Source organism: Tamandua tetradactyla, chromosome 4 (assembly GCF_023851605.1).
Source record: "Tamandua tetradactyla isolate mTamTet1 chromosome 4, mTamTet1.pri, whole genome shotgun sequence".
Taxonomy (NCBI): Eukaryota; Metazoa; Chordata; class Mammalia; order Pilosa; family Myrmecophagidae; genus Tamandua; species Tamandua tetradactyla.
Genome location: NC_135330.1, coordinates 160,251,234 through 160,276,243, shown reverse-complemented (window position 1 = coordinate 160,276,243; position 25,010 = coordinate 160,251,234). Strand labels below are relative to the sequence as shown.

General features: G+C 34.6%; 1 protein-coding gene and 1 pseudogene across 6 annotated transcripts in view; both read right to left on the bottom strand.

The window, feature by feature from the left end:
* GPC5 (glypican 5) overlaps positions 1-25,010 on the bottom strand; it is an 860,649-nt gene that overhangs the window by 508,413 nt on the left and 327,226 nt on the right. For all 6 annotated transcript variants that reach the window (XR_013174667.1, XM_077158527.1, XM_077158528.1 and 3 more), the window contains exon 3: positions 6,233-6,927. Coding sequence is in view for 5 of the 6 variants with exons in the window: in XM_077158527.1 (XP_077014642.1) it covers positions 6,233-6,927 (695 nt within the window). In the remaining variant the exon portion in view is untranslated. The remainder of the gene's footprint in view (positions 1-6,232; positions 6,928-25,010) is intronic.
* LOC143679477 (large ribosomal subunit protein mL42 pseudogene) lies at positions 10,830-11,216 on the bottom strand (annotated as a pseudogene).

The following is a 25,010-nucleotide window of genomic DNA, read 5'->3' as shown; positions in this document are numbered from 1 at the left end:
GAATTTGGAAAAACTAATCAAAGAAGTTCAAACAAATTTCCTAAACCAATTCCCGAGAAATTTAAAAAAAGAGATAAAGAATATTTAGAAGACAGTATGTGAGCATAAAGAAGAATTTGAAAGTATAAAAAGAAACAGAAATTATGGGGATGAAAGGTACAATAGTAGAAATTTAAAATATGCTAGAGGCATGCAATAGCATATTTGAACAAGCAGAAGAAAGAATTGGGGAACCAGAAGACAGGACAATTGAAATCATACAGTCAGAAGATCATATATAGAAAAGAACAGAAGAAAGTATGCAGTGTCTAAGAGATTTCAGTTACAGTCTACACACAAAAACATGTATGCCAAGGGTGTCCCAGAAGGAGAAGAAAAGGAAAAAAGGGCAGAAGAATATTTGAGGAAATAATGCCCAAATTTCCTAACTCTTATCAAAGACATAAATACAAATGTCCAAGGATCTCAGTGTACTCCAAAAAGAATAAATCATAATAGACCCTCTCCAGGACACATGCTAATTAGAGTATCAAATGCAAAAGATAAAGAGAAAATGCTGAAAGCAGCAAGAAAAAGCAATTTGTCATATAAAAGTGATCCTTAATAAGACTAAGTCCCAATTCCTCATCAGAAGCCATGGATCATTTCTACTGACCCTACAAGAAAGAAAACAGATCATAAGAGATACCATGAAAAACAGTATGACAAGTGAGACAGTCTAAATGAAATGGACAAATTACTAGAAACACACAAGCAATCTACACTGATTATAGAACAGATGATCTCAACAGAACAATTACAGGTAAAGAAACTGAATCAGTCATCTAAAACCTGCCAAAAAAGAAAGCACAGGGCCAGGTGAATTCTACCAATCATTCTAAAAAGAATTAATACCAATTCTGTTCAAACTTTTCCAAAAAACTGAAGAGGAGGGAAAACTACATAATGGATGTGTGATGTCAGCATCATCCAAAGCCAAATAAAGATACTATTAGAAAAGAAAATTGCAAACCAATTTCTCTAATGAATACAGATACAAAATCCTCAAAAAAAATTCCTGCAAATTGAATCACATTAAAATAATTATACATCACGATCAGGTATGCAAGGATAGTTCAACATAAGAAAACCAATGAATACAATACACCACGATAACAAACCAAAGGGGAAAAATACACGTGATCATCTCCAATAACACAAAAGTCATTTGACAAAATCCAGCATTTTCTGGATAAAAACACTTTGAAAAAACAGGAATAGAAGGAAACTTCCTCAACATGATAAGGGGCATATATAAAAAATCTACACAGCTAACATCATACATAATAATGGAAGATTTAAAATTTTTCCTTTAATATCTGGAAGAAGACAAGGATTGTCATTGCAATTATTCAACATTGTTCTAGAAACTGTAGAAAGAGAAGTTAAGTAAGAAAAAGAAATAAAAGGCATCCAAATTGGAAAGGAAGAAAACTTTCACTATTTGCATAGAGAAAGTCTTGAAAAAATTTGAACTAAGCTCCTAGAGCTAATAAATGAACTGAGCAAAGTGGCAGTATACAAGATTAATATGTAAAAATCAGTAGTGTTTTTATACATTAGTATTGACCATTCTGAAGATGAAATCAAGAAAATAATTCCAGGTATAATAACTAAAATAAGTTTAACCAAAGATGTAAAGAACTTGTACACAGAAAACTTCAAAACATTGCTAAGAGAAATCAAAGAAGACCTAAAGTCATTCCATGTTCATGGATTGGAAGACTAAATCTTGTTATGATGTCAATTATACCCAAAATGATTTTCTTATTCAATGCAATCACAATCAAAATTCCAATAGCCTACTTTACAGAAATGGAAAAGCCAATTATCAAATTTGCTTGGAAGAGTAAGTGGCCCCAAATAGCCAACAACATCTTGAGAAAGAATAATGAAGTTGAAGGACTCACACTTCCTGACTTTAAAATATATTTGATGAAAAGTTCAGTGGTCAAAACAGCATGGTATTGGCACAAGGATAGATATATTGGCCAATGGAATCAAGCTGACAGTTTAGAAATACCTTAACATGTATGGCCAATTGATATTTGACAAGGCTGCCAAGTCCTCTCAATTGGTAATGAATAGCTTCTTCAACAAATGGTGCTGGGAGAATTGTATATCCATAGGTAAAAAAAATGAGAGAGAATCACTATTTCACACTGTACACAACGATTAACTCAAAATAAATTAAAGAATTAAGTATAAGAACCAGGACTATAAAACTCCTAGGAGAAAATATAAAGAACCATGTTCAGAATTTGTGTTTCTTAGACTTTACACCGAAAGCACAAGCAACAAAAGAAAAAGAAGACAAATGGGATCTCCTCAGAATTAAAAACCTTTATGTCCCAAAGGACTTTATCACAAATGTGAAAAGACAATCTTCTCAATTGGATAAAACATTTGAAGTCACATATAAGATAAGGGTTTAATATCCAGAATACATTTTAAAAATCTTATAACTCAATACTAAAAAGGCAACCCAATTTAAAAAAATCAGCAACAGACTTTAACAGATTTTTCTCCAGAGAAAATGGAAATCAAAACCACAATGAGTTATCATTTCACACCAACAGCTAATATTAAAAAAAAGAGGGAGAGAGAGAGAGAAAACTAAAGTGTTGGAAAGGACATGGAGAAATAGGAACATTCATTCATTACTGGTGGAAATGTAAAATGGTATAGCCATTGTGGAAGTCAGTTTGGCAGTTCCTCAGGAAGTTAAACATAGAATTATCATATGACCTGGTAATCCTGCTACTACCTACATTCCCAGAATTGAAAGCAGAGATGCAAACAGACATTTACACACCAATGTTCATAGCAGCATTATTCACAATTGCCAAAAGATGGAAATAATCAAGTGTTCTTCAGCCGATGAATGGATAAACTAAACATGGTATATATATAGTATGGAATATTGTTGAGCCATAAAAAGGAATAAAGTCTTGATGGAAGTGACAACAACATGGATGGATCATGAAGGCATTATGCGGAGTAAAAAAGCCAGGCACAAAAGCTCAAATATTGTATGATCTCATTGATATAAAGTAGCTATAATAAGCAAACCCATAGAGTTAGAATCTAGAATATAGGTTGCCAGGCAATAGACTGGGGTTAAAGAATAGGGAATTGATGCTTAATTTCTAATTAATTTATTAGAAATTAATTTCTAATTAATTTCTTAATTTGTACAGAATTGTATCGATGAGTGTGGTTAAAAGAGAAAACTTTAAGTCTTATATGTCACTTCAATAAAAATTACTAAAATTTAAAATATACCATAGAACACAGTAAACCCCATTGTAGAAAATGAGCAATAGTTAATATTACAATTATAAGACTTTTTATTAATTATAACAAATGTATGAAACTAATATAAGATGCTAATAATAGGATGGTATGTGGAGGGCAAACCTCATACAAACTATGGATGAAAATTAATAGTACTCTTTTAATAACGTTTCACCAATTGTAGCAAAGGAAACTACTGTCAAAAATATTAGTACAGGGTGGGCCATTGTGGCTCAGTGGCAGAGTTCTCACTTGCCATGCCAGAGACCCAGGTTCGATTCTTGGTGCCTGCCCATGTGAAAAAAAAATGCTTTAAAAATAATAGTGCAATAATAAAAAATGTGCTATTCTCAATTGTAACACATATTTTACACCAATGCAAGGTATTAGTGGTGGTGGTCTATGGGAATCCTGTATTCTATGCATAGTTGTTCCAACACAAATACAACTTCTCTAATGAAAAAGTTTTTAAATTGCACAACAGAAATATGATGCATAAGACATCTCTATGGCTTTCTTAAAGTTGAAATATGTATTGACTGAGGACTGAACTTGGAAATACTAGATATAAGAGACTCCTTTGGGAATGTGAGAAAATCATTATTTGCTGACTCTCAAATATTTTATTTTGAATTTTTAAAATTCATTGATGGGTTGACTGGTTGTCAAAGCTTTATAAATGACTTATAAATCACTTTGAAGTTGACAGAAATAAATATTGATGAACCAATTTCAAGAAATTTAAAGCAAGTTTTTCATTCTTCTTTCCCATAAGTAAAAATGATAATCTCATTATTATATAGAAAAGAGTCTACAATTTATTAGCAATATATGGTGTTTCCCATGATGGACATAAGACTTTTATTACTTGAATTAAGAATGTGCTCAAAAGAAAGTGCTCTTCGAAAATCCACAAAGGATTTTCATTGGATGAAGAAGCTGCGTAAAACTGATTTATAAAACACAGATATATAATAACTCTAATCTCTGTGGTACGAATGGAACCTGTTTCACTGAGGTTTGCTCAGGTTGGGCCTTGGAAGATGAAAAGAAAAGGGCAAGGTTCTCAGGTACTCATTTAAATTGTCACTCCTTCCCTCTTTCTCAGAACAAACACTAAGCCCAGAGTGTTTGAGTTGGTTTCCCTGGCCATAAGGCTAATAAGTAGAAAAGTCAGGATTTGAAACAACGTCTGCCTAATCACAAGGCTGTTTTATTTCAGTTTTGAAATAGGAAGAATAGAATAAATAACTTTCTATATGATAGATTTTAAGGATATGAAAAGGCCCTTCCCTCAAGGTCTTCAAAATGCATGACAAATCTATTTTTTCATGAATTAGAAAGCTCTAACCCCGAGACATTAAATGGAATGCCCAATATTAATTATGCAATCTGGACTTGGTCTCAGATTTCGTGTGCCCATTTTTCCATTTGGAGATACTAGGTATCATAACATTGGCATTTTGTTTCCTAGATATAATTCCTTATTCTACATAAATATGAAATACTTGAAATCGTATGCATCTTTCTAGCTCATTTCTGAATTGGTTTATTCTTAAGTTTAGAAGTTCTGGAAAAGATTGATTTTCCTAAAGGGATGGGAGAAGGCAAAATGACCGGGAGAACCACATATGGTTACGTAAGCTTGCCCACCGTGTAAAGACATTAGGCTGAACAGAGGTAGGATTGGGGGGCTGAAATCAAACTTATACTCTGCCCACAAAGTCATAACCATGTTGCTGAATCCACCTGAAGAAGGTGCCATTTTTAATTTGCATAAAGGCACTATTTGGGCTCACACTAATGCTAAAAGACTCTGGAAACTACGAAGAGATGTGGAGGAGGTGATTGTATATAAAGATTTTCAGACCCAATTTCTATCCTGATAATTAAAGGAACTGACTTATACAGCTAATGATAACGATGTTTATTAATTCAATGAATCAGTGCTAGGATTGGGAGATTATTCAGCTGGCACTGAGAAAATAAGAGAGAGGTATAATCTTGTTGCAGGAGATACATTTTACGATAAACATCAGCAGAATACCATACCTCATTTGACTGTAAGGAACATGAGAAAGAACTATTAATAAGAGAGACTATAAATATTTAAGAAAATGGCTTTTTACAGAAGACGGGCCAAACAGAAATCTCTCATGTCCTTTGATTTTAAGATTATGTCCCAAAAAGTCTGTAAAGTCTTCTTAGAATAAATTACCATGACACTGTATATTCCACACTTAAAAATCACACCATCATTGTGACAGATTCTGGAGAATCTCTGAAGAAACATTCTGAACACCAAGCTATAAAGTCTTAATGTAAGACATATATTTGACATATGCTCTTTTAAAGCTGGATACTTCTGAAATTGTAACAATCGCAAATTTTGAGGACCAAGCACCATGCTAGGTACTCTATGTACATATTGCCTATCTTCACAAAAAACGATACTCAACAGTTATGTTACTATTCTCTTTTTACCAAATAGGAAATTGCAGCTCAAAGAGGCTAAGATCTTAGCCTAATTTCAAGTAGTTTAATTACTGGCAGACTGCAAACTCAAATGTATGTTGGGTCTGCTTTTAATTCTTCCCACCATAGAATTAATCCTTATGAGAAAGCTTTAGTCTAGGGGAGAAAAGTGGTCAGCAAGAATTTTAGATAGTCAAAATTTTGATGTAAGATAAAAAAATACATAATATCTTGAATTGAATATGACAATCCATGTGTTTATACTATTTCCTAAAGTATAACTTGTCTTCATAATTTTAAATTACATAATGTATTTGAAAGTGTTAGTCATGTAACTGATAATCAAAAAGTAATCAAAAATGTCTAACCTTTGAGTTCTAAATTCTAATTAATCAATAGAAAGCATGAAGTAGCTGCTTACCTGTTCTAATAATTTCTTTCCATTGAGATGAGCTTCCATCACAGCATCATTAACAAGCAAGTGGAAATTCAGGAGCACAGGTTCGATGTCATCTGTTCCCTGCATGGCATCTGACAGCTCTTCCAGGGACCGGATGTATGCATGCCAGTGTGGATTAAGCTCTGCCATGTGTGCTAAGCAGCCTCTCATGACGTTGAGGCAGTAGCCCATACAAGGCTTACTGAGAGTCAGGCCCTGGCAGAGAGGGCAGTACTGCATCTTCAGGAGGGCTCTGTTGCACTCTTTGGAGAACTGCAGATGGTCTGTGGTATTGATGACTTCAATGCCCAGATTGAGGGCCTGCAGAAATGTGCGGCTGGGCAGCAGCGACCTCCCCATCTGTCCCAATACCCTTTTGGGTATATTACCAAATGGACTAACCTCCCGGCGGGCCATCCGGATGCATTCTGAATATTCCAGGGAATTGTCAGTCACAACAGGGTTAATGAGATGGTTGTAGACCAAAGGAAAAAGGCTGTCAAAGAATCTGTTCACAAATTCTTCAGGATTAACATCCACTCCAAATAAAAAGAGCCCTACATTAGTGAAGAACTCCTGAACTGAAGCAGCTGCCTCTAAGGCCATGTTCCTATAGGTGTTGCAAAAAAGTATACTTGTATAATTTTCTGCTTGTCTGATGAGAATTTCAAGGGTCTCTGTAATAATAAGAGAGGTAAAGGATGAAAAGGCTTAGTATTCATGTTAAAACTGTTCATTTTCTCTGTTCGAAACAGTAAATGAGCCTGATTTGAAAGTTAACCTAAGGCTTTAAAATGATAACTTTCAGCCTATAAAGCCAATTTAGCTTTCCAAGGATAACGGTCAGCCAACAATGGGCATTACACACAACTTACAAGTCTCATCGAGATGTATTTCCTAGAATGGAATTATAGAAACCAAAAAGAATTTACATGTATGGTAGTTTCTTATTTTAAATATGGGTTAAATTGACTTATTCTTTGTTAGTTGTCACTATCCTATCAACTTGTAACAATATATATTTTTTCTTTTCTACCTGCATTACATCTGATTTGACACATTCCAATTAATGAATTATCTAAATATATGCTAGATATGTATGTTTATATTTATGATCACAAACATTTATTAAATCAAATTAACAAGGAAAACTGTAAACAATTGTTCTATGTATACTTGGCTTTTCAAAACTTAAGAATATATATACTTTTGTGATTTTTTTGTTTCTCATGGCTTCATAAAATTTTAATTTTACTATTTCAAACATATATCAGAAAATGAACATTCAGAAGTCAATCCATTAGATATTGTTAATATTTTATATGAAAAGTTGATAAAGTCAGAATTTAATTTACTAAAATGATTTTATGTATTAATTTTGAATTCGCAAAATGGTCACTTTCCTCTCCAACAATATTTACTGAATAGTTTGGTGTTTCCATTGCATGAAATTAACATTATGATAGCAATATTTTAATTCATCTAAATAGTTGTCAAATGAACAAAGCATTTTGCTGTTCTGTAAAACATATAAAATCAGTATAGAGAAATAAAATGTGTATTAGGTGTTGGATAATTAACCATATCTACTTAACTATTAAAATGAAACTAAAGTTCCCTTCATTACATTTTTTAAATAAAGAATATCCTTCTCTCAAGCTATACAATAGTAACTTTCCCTCAATTGCTAAAAATTATAATATACCTTGAAAATAAACATTTGCCCAAGCTTGCTTAAGTAATTTAAAGAATAGAGTAAGAAAAAAAAGTTACATATATTTTTTGTTTTTCACTGAAAATTTCAATAAGCTATTCTTCCCACTGGTATGAGATCAAGGCTGTGAAGGCAGAATAAATTTCAGCCTGACTTGTAGTGCCTAAGAGTGGTGGATTAGATAAAAAGCTGCAATTTAATTACCGCTTCAATAAAAATAATTCTTCCAAGCTTTTGAAAAAATATATACATATACAAAATCATTTATGCACTGTCTCACTAAGTGCAAGTGAAGATGAAATATAAGAAGTTTATCTGCATCCATTTCAATTTTCAACATTAACATACCGTGACTTTTTCCAGACCACATTTTCTTTAAATACCTTTTGTTATACATACAAATGATTATTGACACTTAAATCAAGGATTTAAAATGTTATTGAAAATGGTGGAGATACAATCAGAGTGTATCTATTTAAAGATAAATTTGAAAACTTGCAAAATCAATGAAGATTCATATGTAAATGGCTTTTTACAACTGGAGAAACAATATTTACAGGACTTTTATTGCTTTCAAGTTAAAGTTGACTTCCAAAGGTAATGATCATGAAATAGCTGTTTAGCAACCTCTCTAGAATGACAGGAATAGGCATTTTATTACTCTTCATATTTTAATTATCATCAATATATGAACATTTTAAGATACAAAATTTGAAATGTCTGTTACAATTTAAGGCCAGAGATAACCTCACATTTAGCAATGAAACAGAGGAAAAAGATTAAAACACATTAACCACAGATAATCAGATGAGTTTACAATGTATATCTGGGCTGAAGAAATATTTTTAGAGTGAATTTATATATTTGGGTTACAATTCTCAAGTCAAAGATTATATTACTGCAACAGATAATTTGTTACCACTGTGCTACTTTTGACATAGTTTATGTCTGAAACTATGTAGTCTGGTGCATTAAATTATAGATTGATGAATAGATAGGTAAATTATTTTAAGAGCTATTTATCAACCAGTTTTTATTACACATGCATTCCAATGAATTGTAATTCTCTCTACTTTCTTTTTTGCTTGCTTTGTTTTGTTTGTAATTTTAATGCAATTTTTTAAAATATTTTTTAATTTAAGTTGTAAGTTTATAGAAAATATCATGCAGAAAATACAGAGTCCCCATATGCCACCCACCCACCCACATTAACACCTTGCATTAGTGTGGTACCTTTGCTACAACTGAAGAAATGAAATGATCATAATTGTATTATTAAGTATAGCCCATGGTTTACATTAGGGTTCACTGTTTGTGTTATACAGTCCTATAGTGTTTTTTTATTTTATTCTAATAACATAAATACAACCTAAAATGACCCCTTTTAACCGCATTCAAATATATAATTCGGTGGTATTAATTACATTCACAATGTTGTCCTACCTTCATCACCATTCACTACCAAAACTTTTTCATTACACCAAACAGAAACCCCGTACCAAGTAAGAATTAATTCCACATATCCTACCCGCATCCCAGCCCCTGGTAACCTGTAATCCTGTTTCTTACTCTGAATTTATCATTTCATATCAGTGAGACCAGGCAATATGTGTCCTTTTGTGCCTGGATCATTTAGTGATATTAACATTTTAATCAGAGTTGCAGCAGTTTCCATGTGTTCTGAAACTAACAAAATTTTTAACAACCAGAAAAAGAAAAGCCTAAAAATGAATTATTTAATAGACCATATTCCTTTCAGAAACATCTCTAGAAAGGCACATTCTTCATCATTGTAATGCACTGAAAAAAGCTTTGGTCTGACTGAATCCTGGCTCTCACTCTTACTAATTAGAGTCTCAGTCACTTAGCCTTATCTATCAAATGTGGGTGCTGCTTCCTTCTTCAAAGGATTATTGACAGTTTAATAATAATGTATGTAAAAATTAGAAACAGATTAAAAAACTTAATAATTAATTTCCTAGAAGCCAATAAAAAAGAAACACTGTAACATCTACTTTCTGCATAATCCTCATAAGCTTACTCTCAAATGCATTAAAAAATCTTTCAGAAGATTTTTATTAACCATATTTATACTATTAATAGTGTTTGGCTGGTAATGTGAGAATAAATACTTAATCATACTTGTAGTGCATTAAAATATAATAGTGACATTTTGCACTGCCGTGCTGCCTCAGCATCACATAAGACCTACCATTCGGTCCCTCAGTGAGCAACCCTGACACTTGCTTTTACAGGACAAACAGCTTCTCACCCTCTTTCCCATTCTTACCTGGGTTTGTACACTCAAGAGAGTCAAGTACAAATTCCCAGTCCCGACTCTCGGTTGACCCGCCCCTGCTCCACCCACTTCACATGGCGAAGGCCTAGTGCCCAGTCCACGGGGAACTTCTGCTCCCTGTCTGCTTGACTGAGCTTGACTGAGTCCTGGCAGGCTCCCCCGGGGGGTCCTGCGAGGCCTGCACTCCTCTGTTATAGGACCTGTGAATACCAAAGCACTTTTCCTTCATATATCTCTGGGGTCACTTTAGCTTATAATACAGTAAAGACACAAAAAATTAAACTATAGACTTTAATACCTCGAAAGAAAAAAAATGAAATAGGTTTCTCTAAAAAAGAACATCAAATACAGAAATACCTAATATATGTAAGAAATATACCTTATAATATATGAAAAGATAGTTTATTACTATTTTACTATATATATACTATATATATTAGTAAATACACCAGATCATATTTTCTCAAATGGCAAATAAGGCAAAAGATAACATTTCTCTTTGATTCCAAAAGAGAACTTGAAAATCATCTCTCTTCTGGGGGATTCAGGTTCCTATGACATCTGTACTACTGTCCCTGAGGACACCAACGGTGCTTAGTAGTAAAGAACATTTTGCTAAACTGTTCTATCATGGGTTCTTGCTTAAAACTTTCTTCTTTTTCTTCTAATCTGGTTTTCAGCACTTGGTCATGTGTTTCTTCATTATTATGCACAGGACCTGGTTGAGGGATAGGTTTTGTGTGTTCATATGCAACATCCATAGAAGGGTAGCAGCACACTATCGTTCTGCCATTGGATATCAAAGCAAGTTCTACTTTGCAATTATAGTCATCTGGAAGAGAACAGTATGCAGATTTATGACAAATGCGATATAAAGCTCCATTTTGGATTGGAAATAAATGTTTCAAGATAGTCCTACTTGATATTGCCCATTTTACTGCTGCTACTTCCATGTTGAATCAAGGTGCATATTGGGTGGTATAAAAGGATGTTTTGAAGAGACACTGCTTTAAAAATCTGCTTCTAGGTACACATATTTTCAAGCTTTCACAGATGTTCACCGTGAACCCGCCATCTTGTCCCCATTTGGGTCCTATGAGACTCCACCTCGCCTTGTAATTGTAATGCATTTTTATTGTTATATATTATATATTCACATACATGCAATCACCCAATGTGCACAAACAATGGTTCAGAGTATCATCATATAGTCGAGCATTTATCATCACAATTGACTTTTTTTTGTGTGTGTGAAAAATAACATACATATATAGCAATAAATTTCAAAACACACCACAACAATTAGTTGTAGAACAGATTTCAGAGTTTGGTATGGGTTACAGTTCCACAATTTTAGGTTTTTACTACTAGTTGCTCCAAGATACTGATGACTAGAAGAAATATCAATATAATGATTCAGCAATCATACTCATTTGTTAAACCTTAATCTTCTCTGTACTCCTCCTTCTCCTTTGATCTTTCTCCCACTCTTTAGGGGTATTTGAGCTATGCCCATTCTAATTTTTTCATGTCAATAATATGGGATGGGGGAAGCAACTAGTTGATCTTCTGGAGAAGCTGGCCCCTCTGGGTTTCAGAACTTATCTGGTCTAGGAACCCATCTGGAGGTTGTAGGTTTCTGAAAAGTAATCACAAGTGCATGGAACCTTCGTAGACTCTCATCTAACACCCCAGATGTTCTTTAGGATGGGCAAGAATGGTTTTGTTTGGGGTTTGACAAACTATGATAAATAGAAATGTCTACCTGAAGCTTGTATAAGAGTAACCTCCAGAGTAGCCTCTTTACTCTATTTGAATTCTCTCAGCCACTGATAACCTCTTTTGTTACAAACATTTTCCCTCTTTTGGTCAAGATGGTCAATCCCACGGTGCCAGGGCCAGGCTCATCCCTGGGAGTCATAGCCCACATTGCCAGGGAAACTTTCAACCCTGAATCTTATGCCTCACATGGAGGAGAGGGTAATGATTTTACTTGGAGAGTCAGGACTTACAGAGAGAGAGAGAGAGAGAGAGGCCACATCTGAGCAACAAAAGAGGTCCTCCGGAAGCAACTCTTAGGCATACCTATAGGTAGGCTAAGCTTCTCCAGTACATACATAAGCTTCACAAGAGAAAGCCTCAAAATCAAGGGCTTGGACTATTGATTTGAGTGTCCCTACTGTTTGATACAGTATCAGGGTTTTCCCCAGTGGTGGTTTAATAGGTCTATATTTTTTCTCCCATCCCTCAAGGGACCTTGCCAATACTTTTTTGATTATCTGCTTAATAAACTCTGAGAGTATCTAGGCATTACATTAAGCTATACAGGATTACAGGCCCTCATTATTATTCAAAGATCCCTGTGTTTGGGTTGTTAAAAGATCTATCCAGACAGGCTGAGTTAGATGACATGCTACTGAAAATTTAGGTTCTGGACAAAATAGATCGTTCTTCCTTTGGCCTCATAGAGTAGGTGAAATTCTAAAAAGTAGACAATGTCTTCCTTACCCCCGTGTTCTGAATTACCTTAATTCTGACCTGACTGGCTTCATTCTTATCTCAAATTACCAGGTTGTACAGCACAGCCTCTCAAAATCCAGAAATAATATTTTCTACTTCGGACTAATTGTGACTGCTATACAATCACATTTAGGCCCCAAATATGTATTTTCTAAATGAGACAATACAATATTTGTTCTTTTGTTTCTAGCTTATTTTGCCTTACCAAATGTCCCACAGGTTCATTCATAATGTTGCATGACTCACAACTTCATTCCTTTTTGTCCTCTACTTTCTTTTAAACAAAAAGTATCTTATTTCCAATCATTTTAATAGTGTCACATTTAATAATACCTTTAATTACCAGAAGATATCATTATGGTCACTCTGAAGACATGCATATTTAAAGAAAATAGGCATTTACCTATTTCTCCAGCTTGAAAATGTTTATTCTTATAATATATGCATATTTCCTCAATTTTTTCATAAGTAAAAAATACAACAAAATTTTCTGGAATATTAATTTAATGACATACACTTAAATGTTATACAGAATGACTGTAATATCATTCTTCAGGAATTAGTGATCTATACAAATAGAGAGCAGGATATTAATTTGTATCACCGATGATTAACATAGTAATTAAGTTAGTCTTCCAGGAGGAACACTGCATGGAAAAAATGCTCTCTCAACTTTTTTCCTTCCATATTTCCCTCCCTATTTATATGGTCATCATGGTACAACATATTTAGTCCTAATATCATTTTATAATTGTTTATATTCTGAAAATCCATCTATGATTTTGGTAAGAAATTTAACTCAAGAACTTATGTAAGTGCTTGAGTTACATGAGTGCTTTACACTTAAATAAAGCAATGACAAACAACTCTAGACTGTTTCATAAATTGTTGTATGGTGAAGATTTTAAATCAAATTTCCTAATAATCTTTAAAATCAACTCAGGAATATAATCTTGAAATATAAAACAATTTTTGTTTCATATTCAGTACTTTATATAATCCATTTTTATAGAACTAACAAATTGATATCCTTCATTGGTAGCATATTCAGTTCCTCCTTTGTCTTCACTTTTTTTTTCTTGCTTAATTTCACACTCTCTTTAATACATAGATCTTTTTATTTAAATAAATAAAACCTTTATTTCACACTATGATAACATAATACCTGCCCTCACTTTCTCTTTTGGCATCCCAAGGAAATGAGATGTTCTACAGTTTCAGCGTCCATTGACACATTGTTCATTACCTCTTCAGTGTATTCAAATCTAGTTTCTTCTTCTGAATACTCATTCATCCATCCATTCAAATAAAATTCTGAGCACCTATTCCAGACCTTACAAATAATACAAGGTCTGTTTGATGGAGCTTGCAATTTAAAAGATAAGAGAAACAGCATAAAAGCAAACAAATAGTTAAATATGATCTATAATTCTGTGAAGAACTATAGAATAAAGCGAAAATAGAGGACAGAAAGTGATGGAAGCACTGTTTAAATGGTTCTAGTTCAATCTGTCCATAATCAATTCATTAAAAGCAAAGTAATCAAAGTAAATTCTCTAATCTATTCCCAATAGCAAAGTTTTGAATTTATCAAGTTTATTCAAACTGCATATGTTTGGTCACTTGGAACATTATAAAATTTATTTTAGTAAACTGGTTGAGGCACGTTAATTTTTTACAGGTTGGTCATTTTGGAGAAGTTGAGCAGGAAAACCTTCTCTAGAGAGGCAACATTTGAGCAGACATCTCAATGATGAATATGAGTTAGCTAGAGGAACTAGAGTGCAATGTTCTGAGGCATAAACAAGCTTGTGGACTTTGAACAAGCAGAGTATAGACAATATGACTAGAGCTGAGAGATGAGAGGAGAGCAAGGGAAATCAAAGTAGTAGTCGGGGGCAGATCACAAATGGTCTCACAGCTCATGGTAAAGGGATTGGATTTTATTATATGTAATGGGGAAAGCCACTGGAGAATTTTAAACATGGGAGAAGTGTGGTCCAGCAGCAAACAGGTAATAAACAGTTCTGTATACAGACCAAACTGCTGGAATAGGGGCAAGAGGGAAGGTAGGAAGCCAGATAAAAGGCCACATGATAGTCTAGGTTATAGACACTGGTGGAGTGGAATGTGAGGTGGTGCACAAAGTGGCAACAAGTGATCACATTAGGCATATACATTTTAAAAAGCCGAAAGGACCTGTTGTTGTTTGGAGGTAGGGTGTAGGAAAGGGATAAATGAAGGATAACACTGAAGTCCGGCCTTGGCAGTTGGATGCACAGTGGTGTCATTAGCTGAGATGGTGGAGAGTATGGAGGCACCAGGTTTGGATGTGGTGGAAATTGGAAAATAAAGGTTCTATTTTGGACACAAAGTTTTAAATGCCCATTAGAAATGTGAATGAAGCTTTCTGTACATAGTTAGATGAATCAGTTTGGGTCTTGGGAATAGTTGAGGCTGGTGATATAAGTATGAGTCATTAGCCTAGAGACTAAAGCAATGGAACCAAATGAAATAATTTAAGATGAGAATAAGGGGAAAACGGTAGAGAAAGGAATCTGAGGCTCTTGTTTGCAGCAATTCAGGAAAAGAAGAATCATCAGCAAGAATAATGAAAAGAATCCAATGAAGTTAAAAGAAAATTGGGGAAGTAGAGTATTCCAGAAAGCAGGGGAAGAAAATGATTCAAGTAGAAGGAAGAAGTCCATCACATCAAACGATACTAAGAAGTCAACTGAGATGAAGAATAGCAATTGACCATGAGAACTCATGATGGAGATGTTCTTACTAATCTTAAGAGCTGCCTCAGCAGAATGTGAGCACAAAAGAAAACAGAAACTGAGGCAATACTTAGACAGCTCTCTTGAAAATGTTTGCTGCATTGGAAGTAGAGAACTAAGGCACATGCTGGAGGGGAATATAAGGCCAAGTGGTGTTTTTGTTATTTTGAGGAAAGAGAATTTACTGGATGTTTATATGCTGTTGGGAATAGTTTGATGAACAGAAATAAAAATGATGACTGAGCAGGAGGATTGGAATTGTGGGAGAAAATTTGCTTGGACAAGCAAAAGTGCATGATCCAGAGCACATGTGGTAACTAGACTATTGGATACACTGATGGATAGTGAAGTTTCCAAGAATATTGACAAGAGAAAGTACATGGGTCAGGTAATTTATAAGGAACTGTAACAGGTGTAAACTTGGCCAGGTGTTGGTGCCCAGTTACTCTGTAGCTGTGGACTTAAATAATCAGCATTTGAATTTTACCTATGGCTAATTGCATCTGCAGTTGGCTGAGGGGAGTGCCTGCTGAAATGAGAGGCTTATAAGGAGAAGTCAGACAAGAGCTCAGCACAGCACAGCACAGTACAGCATAACATGGCTCGGAGCTCAGAGCTGGCTCAGACCCATACGTTTGAATATAGAAAGGAACTGCGCCCAGGAAAGCCGTTTGAACTCAGAATCCAGAAAAGAAGCCCAGCAGATGTTACCATGTAACTTCCCAAATTAGTAAATTTGTAACTAAATAAATCCCCTTTTAAAAAGTCAATCTATCAAAGGTGTATTGCATTCTGGCAGCCCTAGCAAAGTGAAACAGGTACCATGATCAGAAGTTTGGCAAATGACAGCATGGATGACTAGCAGGTAGTCTTCTAGCAGGCATGCTAGACAAAAGAAAGACAAAAAGAAAAAAAAGTCCATATTTGACTTGCAAACTCAGGAGATACTGATTCTAGTCCAGGCTCTTCCATGTACCAATCATGTGAACCATTTAATCTCTCTAAGCATCAATAAAATAGATGTGATAATGTCTGCTCTAAGCATGGGACAGGCTGTCTGTAAGATTCAAATGAAATAAAGTACACTATGGCACCTGGTGATCCCTCCCTTATGTAAGCAATGGGATGATGTTTGAAGATTGCCGTGTGACTGTATACTAATTTCCCTATACCTCATTTAACTTCACTGGAAAATAGGAATATTATTGACACCTATCTCATAGCATGGCTGTGAGAATCAAATGAATTTCTACATGCTACAAATTTGTACAGTACCTGAAGATAGAAAGTGCTCAGTATACATCAAGGAAAAATAAATAATCTCTAACATCTACTATGCACTTGCCATGCACTAAATGTTTCATTATATCCCCTGATAAATTAACTCACCAGATTCTCCAACCCACGGAGTGGCTGCTACCATCATCATCATCACCATTATTCTCATTTTACAGATGAGAAAGCTAAGGCACTGAGCTTTTGCTCAAGGTTTACGTAGTCAGAAAGTTAAATGGCAGAATCTAGATTTGAATCCAGGCTGTCTGGCTCCAAAATCTGGGTTCTGAATCATTATGGCATACTATCTCCCTTTGATTAGGATGAAAGCTTAAACTAGTTGAAAATGGACCATTCTGACTGTACTTAAGATATACAAAGAAAAAAATATCTTTACTTATATGTCTGAATAAATTGAAAAATGATCAGTGTTCATTTAATACATTGAGCCACTAAGTGGAATAATTCAATTATCTATTGAGATTATCTTTAAAGAAATAACTAGTACTATTATTAATATAGCATAAAAATGAAGAGAGAGTCCTGCATGTACTGTGTTAGAGTCAAAACAGCTGATGTGATGTTCTAAAGTTTGTAATTGTTAACTGGAAAATTAATTTTAATCTATGAAGATGAAAACTTCTATGTATGATCTTTATCACCAAACACATTGTATCTAGTTCTTCTGACCACCCCACTGCCCAACGCCCCAAAAAAGTCTACATTTGAAGAGACTACAAGGGAGGATATACCAAGGTTTAATTAGAACAAGAAGGCACAGTTCTGTTCAGAGAAACAGTTGAGGATATAAAGAATAAATGATGGCATGTCAATTCCATTAATGGACAGTGGAGGGTTTAGGTAGGTATGAAGGGACAGATGACTGATTCAGATTAGGGGCTGTACACAGTCATTGAAGTGGTTCAGAGATTTCTAGCACCCTCTCTCTAACCAAATGCAATGACGTCTAAGGACTTAGGCTCCTGGCCAAAATCCTATAGGCAATCTTTCAGTACTGACCATGGCTTTACTTGGAGGCTTTACTTGGAGGCCTTATAGTTGAAAGCTGCTCTCCCCACACCAGACTTGGTGCTCAGCCTGTACACTTCACAGTCTCTAAAGGGAGCTACAGTCAAGGATTCAGGACGCCTGGCTAGTCATGCTCTTAACACATAGCAGCATTCCTAGCCCAGGTACCTCCATTTAGAAGCCTAACCAGGGCTCAAAACTAAAGCCTTTCTGGGGCATTTCACATGTTTTTTTTTCCACTCTGACTCAGTACTCAATACTTTTCTACTTCTAGACCTTTCTCCTTTCCTCCTCCCCCTCCTACCTCTGGGTCCATAAAATGGCAGGAGTCTTTTGTTCCGAGCTTCCTGGGCAATGAACTATATCCCCATGTTTGTGCAGATCCATCTGCCCCTCACTAGGTGGTGCTGTTCCATGGGAAAAATGGACCAGTGAGGGAGCCAGTGCTTTCTCTGAGTTAGCCTCTTGACATAATGCAGTAAAAGTGATTAAAAGCTTGAGTGCAACTTTCCTTCAGGTTTGATGACTTAATCGGCTACTCTAACATCTGACAGTTCAACTCTCTCAGCTAAGGTCAGCCCTTGAAAGCATCTTCTCAGGGCTCACATTCACCTCGATATTCGTGATCTTGATTCTCTTACATCATTTATGATTGAACATTTTGCTTCTTTCCCTCAGTCTTCTACCTGCTAGGCCAGAATTCTCAAAGGTCTGAGGTTGTCCTGTATCATTTTCTTTAAAATATCGCACCACGTTTACAATATCAAATGAAACTTCCAAGGTGGTGGGTCCCAAATTTAGATTGGTAGTCTAGTGATTCTCAAATTTTTCGGCCTCAGGACTTCTTTAGGGTCTTAAAAAGTTATTCAGAAATCCACACAGAGTTTTTGTCTATGTCTATGTGGGTTGCATCTATTGATATATGCTATTTTACAAATAAAATTTATAATCATTTTAAAAATTAACTTAATCCATTTAAAAATAAAAATATTAAATTTCTTAAATAAGCATGAATTACAAATTTTGTTTAAAATAACTATATTTTTTATTTTTTTATTTTATTATTATTTTTTTTAACATGGGCAGGCACCGGGAATCTAACCCGGGTCCTCTGGCATGGCAGGCAAGCGTCCTTGCCTGCTGAACCACCATGGCCCACCCAATAACTATACTTTTTAAACAAAAACAATTAGTGAGAAGAATAACATTGTTTTCACATTCTGGAAAATTTCATTAATGTCTGGTTTAATAGAAGAGAACTGGAGTCTCATATCTGATTCCAGATTCAATCTTTGTGGTGAGGAATATGTCAAAAATTTATCCTCACATAGATATGCAGTCAGTACAGGCAAGAGGTATTCAGTAGCCTTTTCAAATAATTGTGGATATTCTTCTTTGATATTATACCAAAACTTGACAAGTTGTTATTTATTTAATGCCAGCTGCAATATGAATTCTGAAAACATAGCAATAAACTTTTAATACTCTATTAAGTAAAATCCATTAGTCTATATTTAACTACGAACTATTGAATTATTATTAACTGTCTTGAACTAAGAACAAGTTACTTTGTAACTTATACAATGACCTTTGAAAAATATCAATTCACAGGTTATGCAATTTTTCCCAATGTTGACACATTTCATCAGTTCTTTAAGCATTCACAATCTGCCAAATCCATGATAGACATAGGATTCCTAAAATTCTAACTGTTTTCTTGAAAGCTCAATTGTTACCATTGTTAACAGATATTGTAAATTGTTTTCCTTGAAATAGACTCACTTTGTGCAACTTTGATAAAATATCACCCCAATCTGAATCACCATAATTTTTCTGTCAATCATTCTTTCAAAGAATGGCATTCCAGAAAAACTGGGCTAGATTAGCTTGCAACCCAATTGTACAAGTGTTTTTCATGGAGACAGCCATTAATTATATTTCTATATACAGAAGACACGCTTTATTTATTCTTCTCAGTTCATCACATAGAATATGAAAAAGTTGATTGAATGTGGAGAAATAATAAAATTAATAATTTCTATTGCTTTATCAATTGGCTTTTTTCTACAAGTTTGCAGAACACAAAGGCTACTAGTACAGTATAGTGACTAACTTAATATGTGCTGAAGTTCCACTAGTTTTGCTCATTATTACTTTCATAGTATCAGTGCAAAACCAATACAGAGAAGAAGGCAAATGACACTTCAGTATTATTACAAAAATAGTTTTGACCTCTCAGACACCCTGAATAGGTCTCAGGAACACCAGATCACACTTTGAGGATTATTTCTGAGGCAAAGATTTCTCATCTGTGATCTAATCAATTTTCAATTCCTAACATATCAATCTGAATGCCTTTTACCTATTATTCCCTTCTACTTTTTTACAGCAACTGTCAGACTTCCTCATTTTCTATATTTATATCAGTCTTTTCGGCATCTAGATTCAAATTTCTGGGAGTTTTATTTCCTATGTTTAGTTAGTCATTAAGAGCTATTGATTATTTTCTTTCTTTTAATCTATCTCATTACCAGATATTGCTCTAAAATCTATCTCATTTAACATGGACTATTAAAAGAATCCCACAGGTACATCAGCCCACTCTTTCTTTACTCCAATATTAAGGACTCTAAATACTTTCATTCTGTTTTTCACCTATTTATTTCAATACAAATCTGACTTCAGGACTGAATTCAAATCCTATAATCCTGAGCAAACCAACACAACTTCATTTAAATTATAGGATATTCAAAACAAGACTAAACAGATATCCAGATATTAGAAAAGCTTTGTTATTAAGTAGCATATGGCATTATAAATTAAAAGTAATTAGTTACAATTATATTCCCTAACAACCTTGACCTTCCTTTTAAAGCCAGTTCTATCCAGTCCACAAATGTTCTAGAGTAATCCACAAATGGACTAAGCTGATGGTCTCTAGCTAAAACTGTTACCATTCTTTAGATAAAGTCATTTATTTTCTCTGTCTGTATATTTCACTATATTTATTTTATCATTATGTGAAATCACTGTAAGTTAATGATCTTATTTGCCATTTTAAGAATTGTCATTTACTTATACCCTCTTCTTGGAACTGGAAGTTTTGTGAAATTTTTTTCCCTAATAATGACACCTAAGTGAGCATCATAACATCTTTCATCTTCCTCATCTTATGACTCTTGGGATATTTTCCTACAGTAGAAATATTATAAAAATGTTTAAAAAATACATGTATGTTTTCCACTAGGTTTATATTAATAGCTAAGGAATTTCACTGGACAATGTGTAATATGCTCCATTTCATTATACAAATTCATACTATAAGAAAATAACGATGAGGTGTAATACAAGGAAACAAAAAGACATGATTTTAGTTCCATTCCGAGATCTCCTTATTTTAGAACAGCCTGACAACGGTGCTGCCAATCTGCTGAATCTATTGCCAAGTCTCATATTTGAGTGCTTCCTACAGTTACAAACCAGTAAACAGAGAAAGAAAGGAATTGAAAGTATTCACTCCAAACTTACAGGCAATTTAACAAATACATTGTTTTTACCTTGACAAAAGAGAAACTTCCTCAGAAGGTGGGTAATCTTTTAGACCACTGCATACTTTACAAACAGCAGGAGGAAAAATTGCAATCCTTTCTGGTAAGTGAAATGGGTTAGAAGGTGCAAAATCAATCAGCACAAGAAGAGCCTGTTTCACTACAATACCCACTTCAGTTTTCATAGATATTGTCAGAAAATACTCTAACACTAATACAGTCAAAAGCAGAAAGAAGAGGGTATAATGATTTTGTGATTTCTCTATGGGATATCAGCAGCCTTTTGAAAATTTGCTTAGAAATATAAATATAAAAAAAAACAGTGTGCTTCCAAAGATATGACTTTTAGAAATCTAAATTTTAATTAATTATGATGTCAAAGACAAAATTTTATAAATAATATGGGTTTCTTATAAATATCTACTAATTCCAAAATAAACTAAAAATCATTGCCCTTCTTTGAAGGGTTTTTAAAATAAGAGTAGAAAACCTATCACTGCAATTTTGCAGAGCAGGGACAAAGAGGTAGAATATCAGTGTACCAGGAATGGAAAATAATTTGACAGATGTATGATTTCATCAACAAATGCTTCATAACCAGCTTAGGGACTCGGGGCATTCTTCTCTTAGAAATAAACAAATACAAATAGACCTTCAGATAATGGAGTTCTAAAACCTCTCTCTACCCCTTTCTGCGATTCTCAAAACATTGCTTGTAGCTGATGTGCCAAATGCTATAGATCTGGAGTTAAAAATCTTTTTTTTTAATTTGTTGTATTGGAAATTGATATTAGCTGATTCTTTTCTTCTATGTGGAGGTGCAGTATTACGTTTGAAAATTTTCAATAGCAGAAAACTACCATTTAAGAAGAAATTAATCAATGTGGAGACTTAATGGAAGGGATGAGTCATAGTTCCTCTATACTGAACTCCTACTTATGAATCCCAGTATATTTTCTTTAATTTTGTTATGTATTACCTACAGTGCTTCTCACATCATTTTACAGTGATCTCCAATACAATCATTTGCATTACTCATTTCAACAGCTTTTCCCACTTTGTTTTTGTTGTAGTCTAGACTTGAAATACTACACTTATTTTGTTTTCGTATTTCAATTTTAATTCAGATACCTCATCCTCTCAAGCAAGCCATTCCCTGCCCACATAGATTGAACTATTGCAGACAGAAATACCGACTGGGCTCTGGACTCCATCCATAGCCATGAAAAGCACTGCCCCTGCCCCTACCCCACCTAAACTTCAGGAGGTCAAGGCCCAACCAGCTCACTTAACACTCTAGCCGTACAAAATAACAGTTGACTGTCAAAACATTTTTGTGGATGAAACTCAAAGCTAGCTTGGTAGTTCAACTAAAGGCGTATTCCCCCCTCCACCCCCCCCCCCCACACACACACACATACAACTTGTGGCAAGGCATTTTTAAAAGTCTCAGTATAGTTAAGAAGATCTTTAGTTATCCTCAAAGCAATAAGCCTGTTTTAATGTTCCAGAATAACTAAACTATTCTGACAGGATCTGCTACACATAAGGGAGGGGATTTTTAAAAATTAACACTTGGTAAACTTTCACCAATGGTATCTTAGTAGATACTTTATATAATTTCATTTATTTAAACTACCCTCAGTAGAGTACAGTATAGCTTTCATACTATGTAAACACTAATTTTTCATTGTTTCTAAATACATATACAAAATACATGCAATATATTTTTGGCAGTCCCTGATAAAATCTAGAAGTCTGCAATATTAAAATAGCCAAGGTCTCCCACTGCCTATAGCAAACTTTCTTAAACCCTAATACACATAAGCGTCATTTCAAGTTTCTGATTCACACCAAGACACTGATTCAGTAAGAGTTTCCGGATTACTGTGACAAATATCACACAATTGGATGGCTTAAGCAACAGGAATTTATCGGCTCACAGTTTTGAGGCAAGAAGTCCAAAATCAAGTTATCAGCAAAGTGACACTTTCAATGCTTTCTCCCTGAAGACTGTGGAGTTCAGCAACTGGAAGCCGGAGATCCCTGGGCCCTTTGTTTCCCATCATGTGGCAATGCAAGTGGTGATGCCCTCTCCCAGTTTCTGCTGACTGCTGGCTTCCAGTTTCTACTCAGCGCTTTTTGTAAAAAACAAGGGCTCTAGTAATAGGATTAAGACTCATCTTGATTTAGTCAGCCACACTTTAATTAATAATAACATCTTCCAAAGGTTCTATTTACAATGGGTTCATACCCGAAACAACAGGATAAAGATTAAGAACATATTTTTTCTGGGGAACATATAAACCCAATCTGTGACAGTTGGTCTGGGGTGGAATCTACATATTTAGCAAACATACTAGAGAATTCTAGTGCAGGAGGTTCAAGTGTATTCTTTAGGAAATACTGACCCTGGTGTTTCTAAAAATGTAATGATCCTTGAAAAAATTTTCTTTTTATAGCCTAAACTACTTTGTCACTCTCATTTCGTCCAGTCCTCTTTCCCCATCTCACCCTTCTGTTTCTACACAGACAGCTGATGGCCACAACACAGAAACATGATGTTGTTTTGCAACTCTAAGCCTTCATATTCTCCCTTTCTTCACCTGTGCTTGTCCGCATGGAAAACTTATACTCATCCTTAAGTTGATATGCCATATTATACATGAAGTTTCCCTGACTAAGCAGGCTGAGTTAGCTGTATAGGCAGCTATTTTATGCCATTTTGTTCATATCACTTTGTACATGACACGAATTGCAGTATTTTGCAAGCATTTGATAATATTCCTATATGCCTCACTATGACTACAGTTTAAGGGAGTCATTTATTCATCATGTACTCCTCCTTCTAAGCAGAAAGCCTACAAAATAAAAATGTGATAATTACTGATTGATCAAAAAACTGAATGTTGTTATTTTAATTATTAGTACATATTAATACATATTTAATATATTTCTTAAGTCAGAAAACATGGAGATTTGTGAAGTCAATGTCAAAGAAATATATTTGAGTTTTTCTGCTTAATTACTGTACTTACTATAAATTGTGTTATGTTTAAAATATTTAAGGAGACACTTTATCTTTTATTCCATTTTTATCTCCCTTATACCCAATTTGGGAGTACCTGTGTGCATGCTTAATTTTCTACTTGGTATCCTTTTTTCTTTTTTTTTACATGGGCAGGCAGCAGGAATCGAACCCCGGTCTCCAGCATGGCAGGCGAGAACTCTGCCTGCTGAGACACCATGGCACACCCTTGATTTCATTTTTTAATGTAATTAAAAACAATTATTGGAGGGCGGGCAAAGATGGCTCAGAGGCAGAGTTCTCATCTGCCATGCGGAGATCCGGGTTCAATTCCCGGAGACTGCCCATGCAAAAACAAAAAGAATGAAAATTATAAAAACAATTATTGGGGGGGGGAAGGGGGTGATAAGGAATGAATGAATGTTTTGATTCACCATTCAGTTGTTTACAGCTATTTAGTTTAGGGATAAAAGAACACGCAAATTGGCCATTTTGATTGTAAGGGCATGTTTTGGTTTGCTAATGCTGTCGGAATCCAATATACCAGAAATGACTGACTTTTATAAG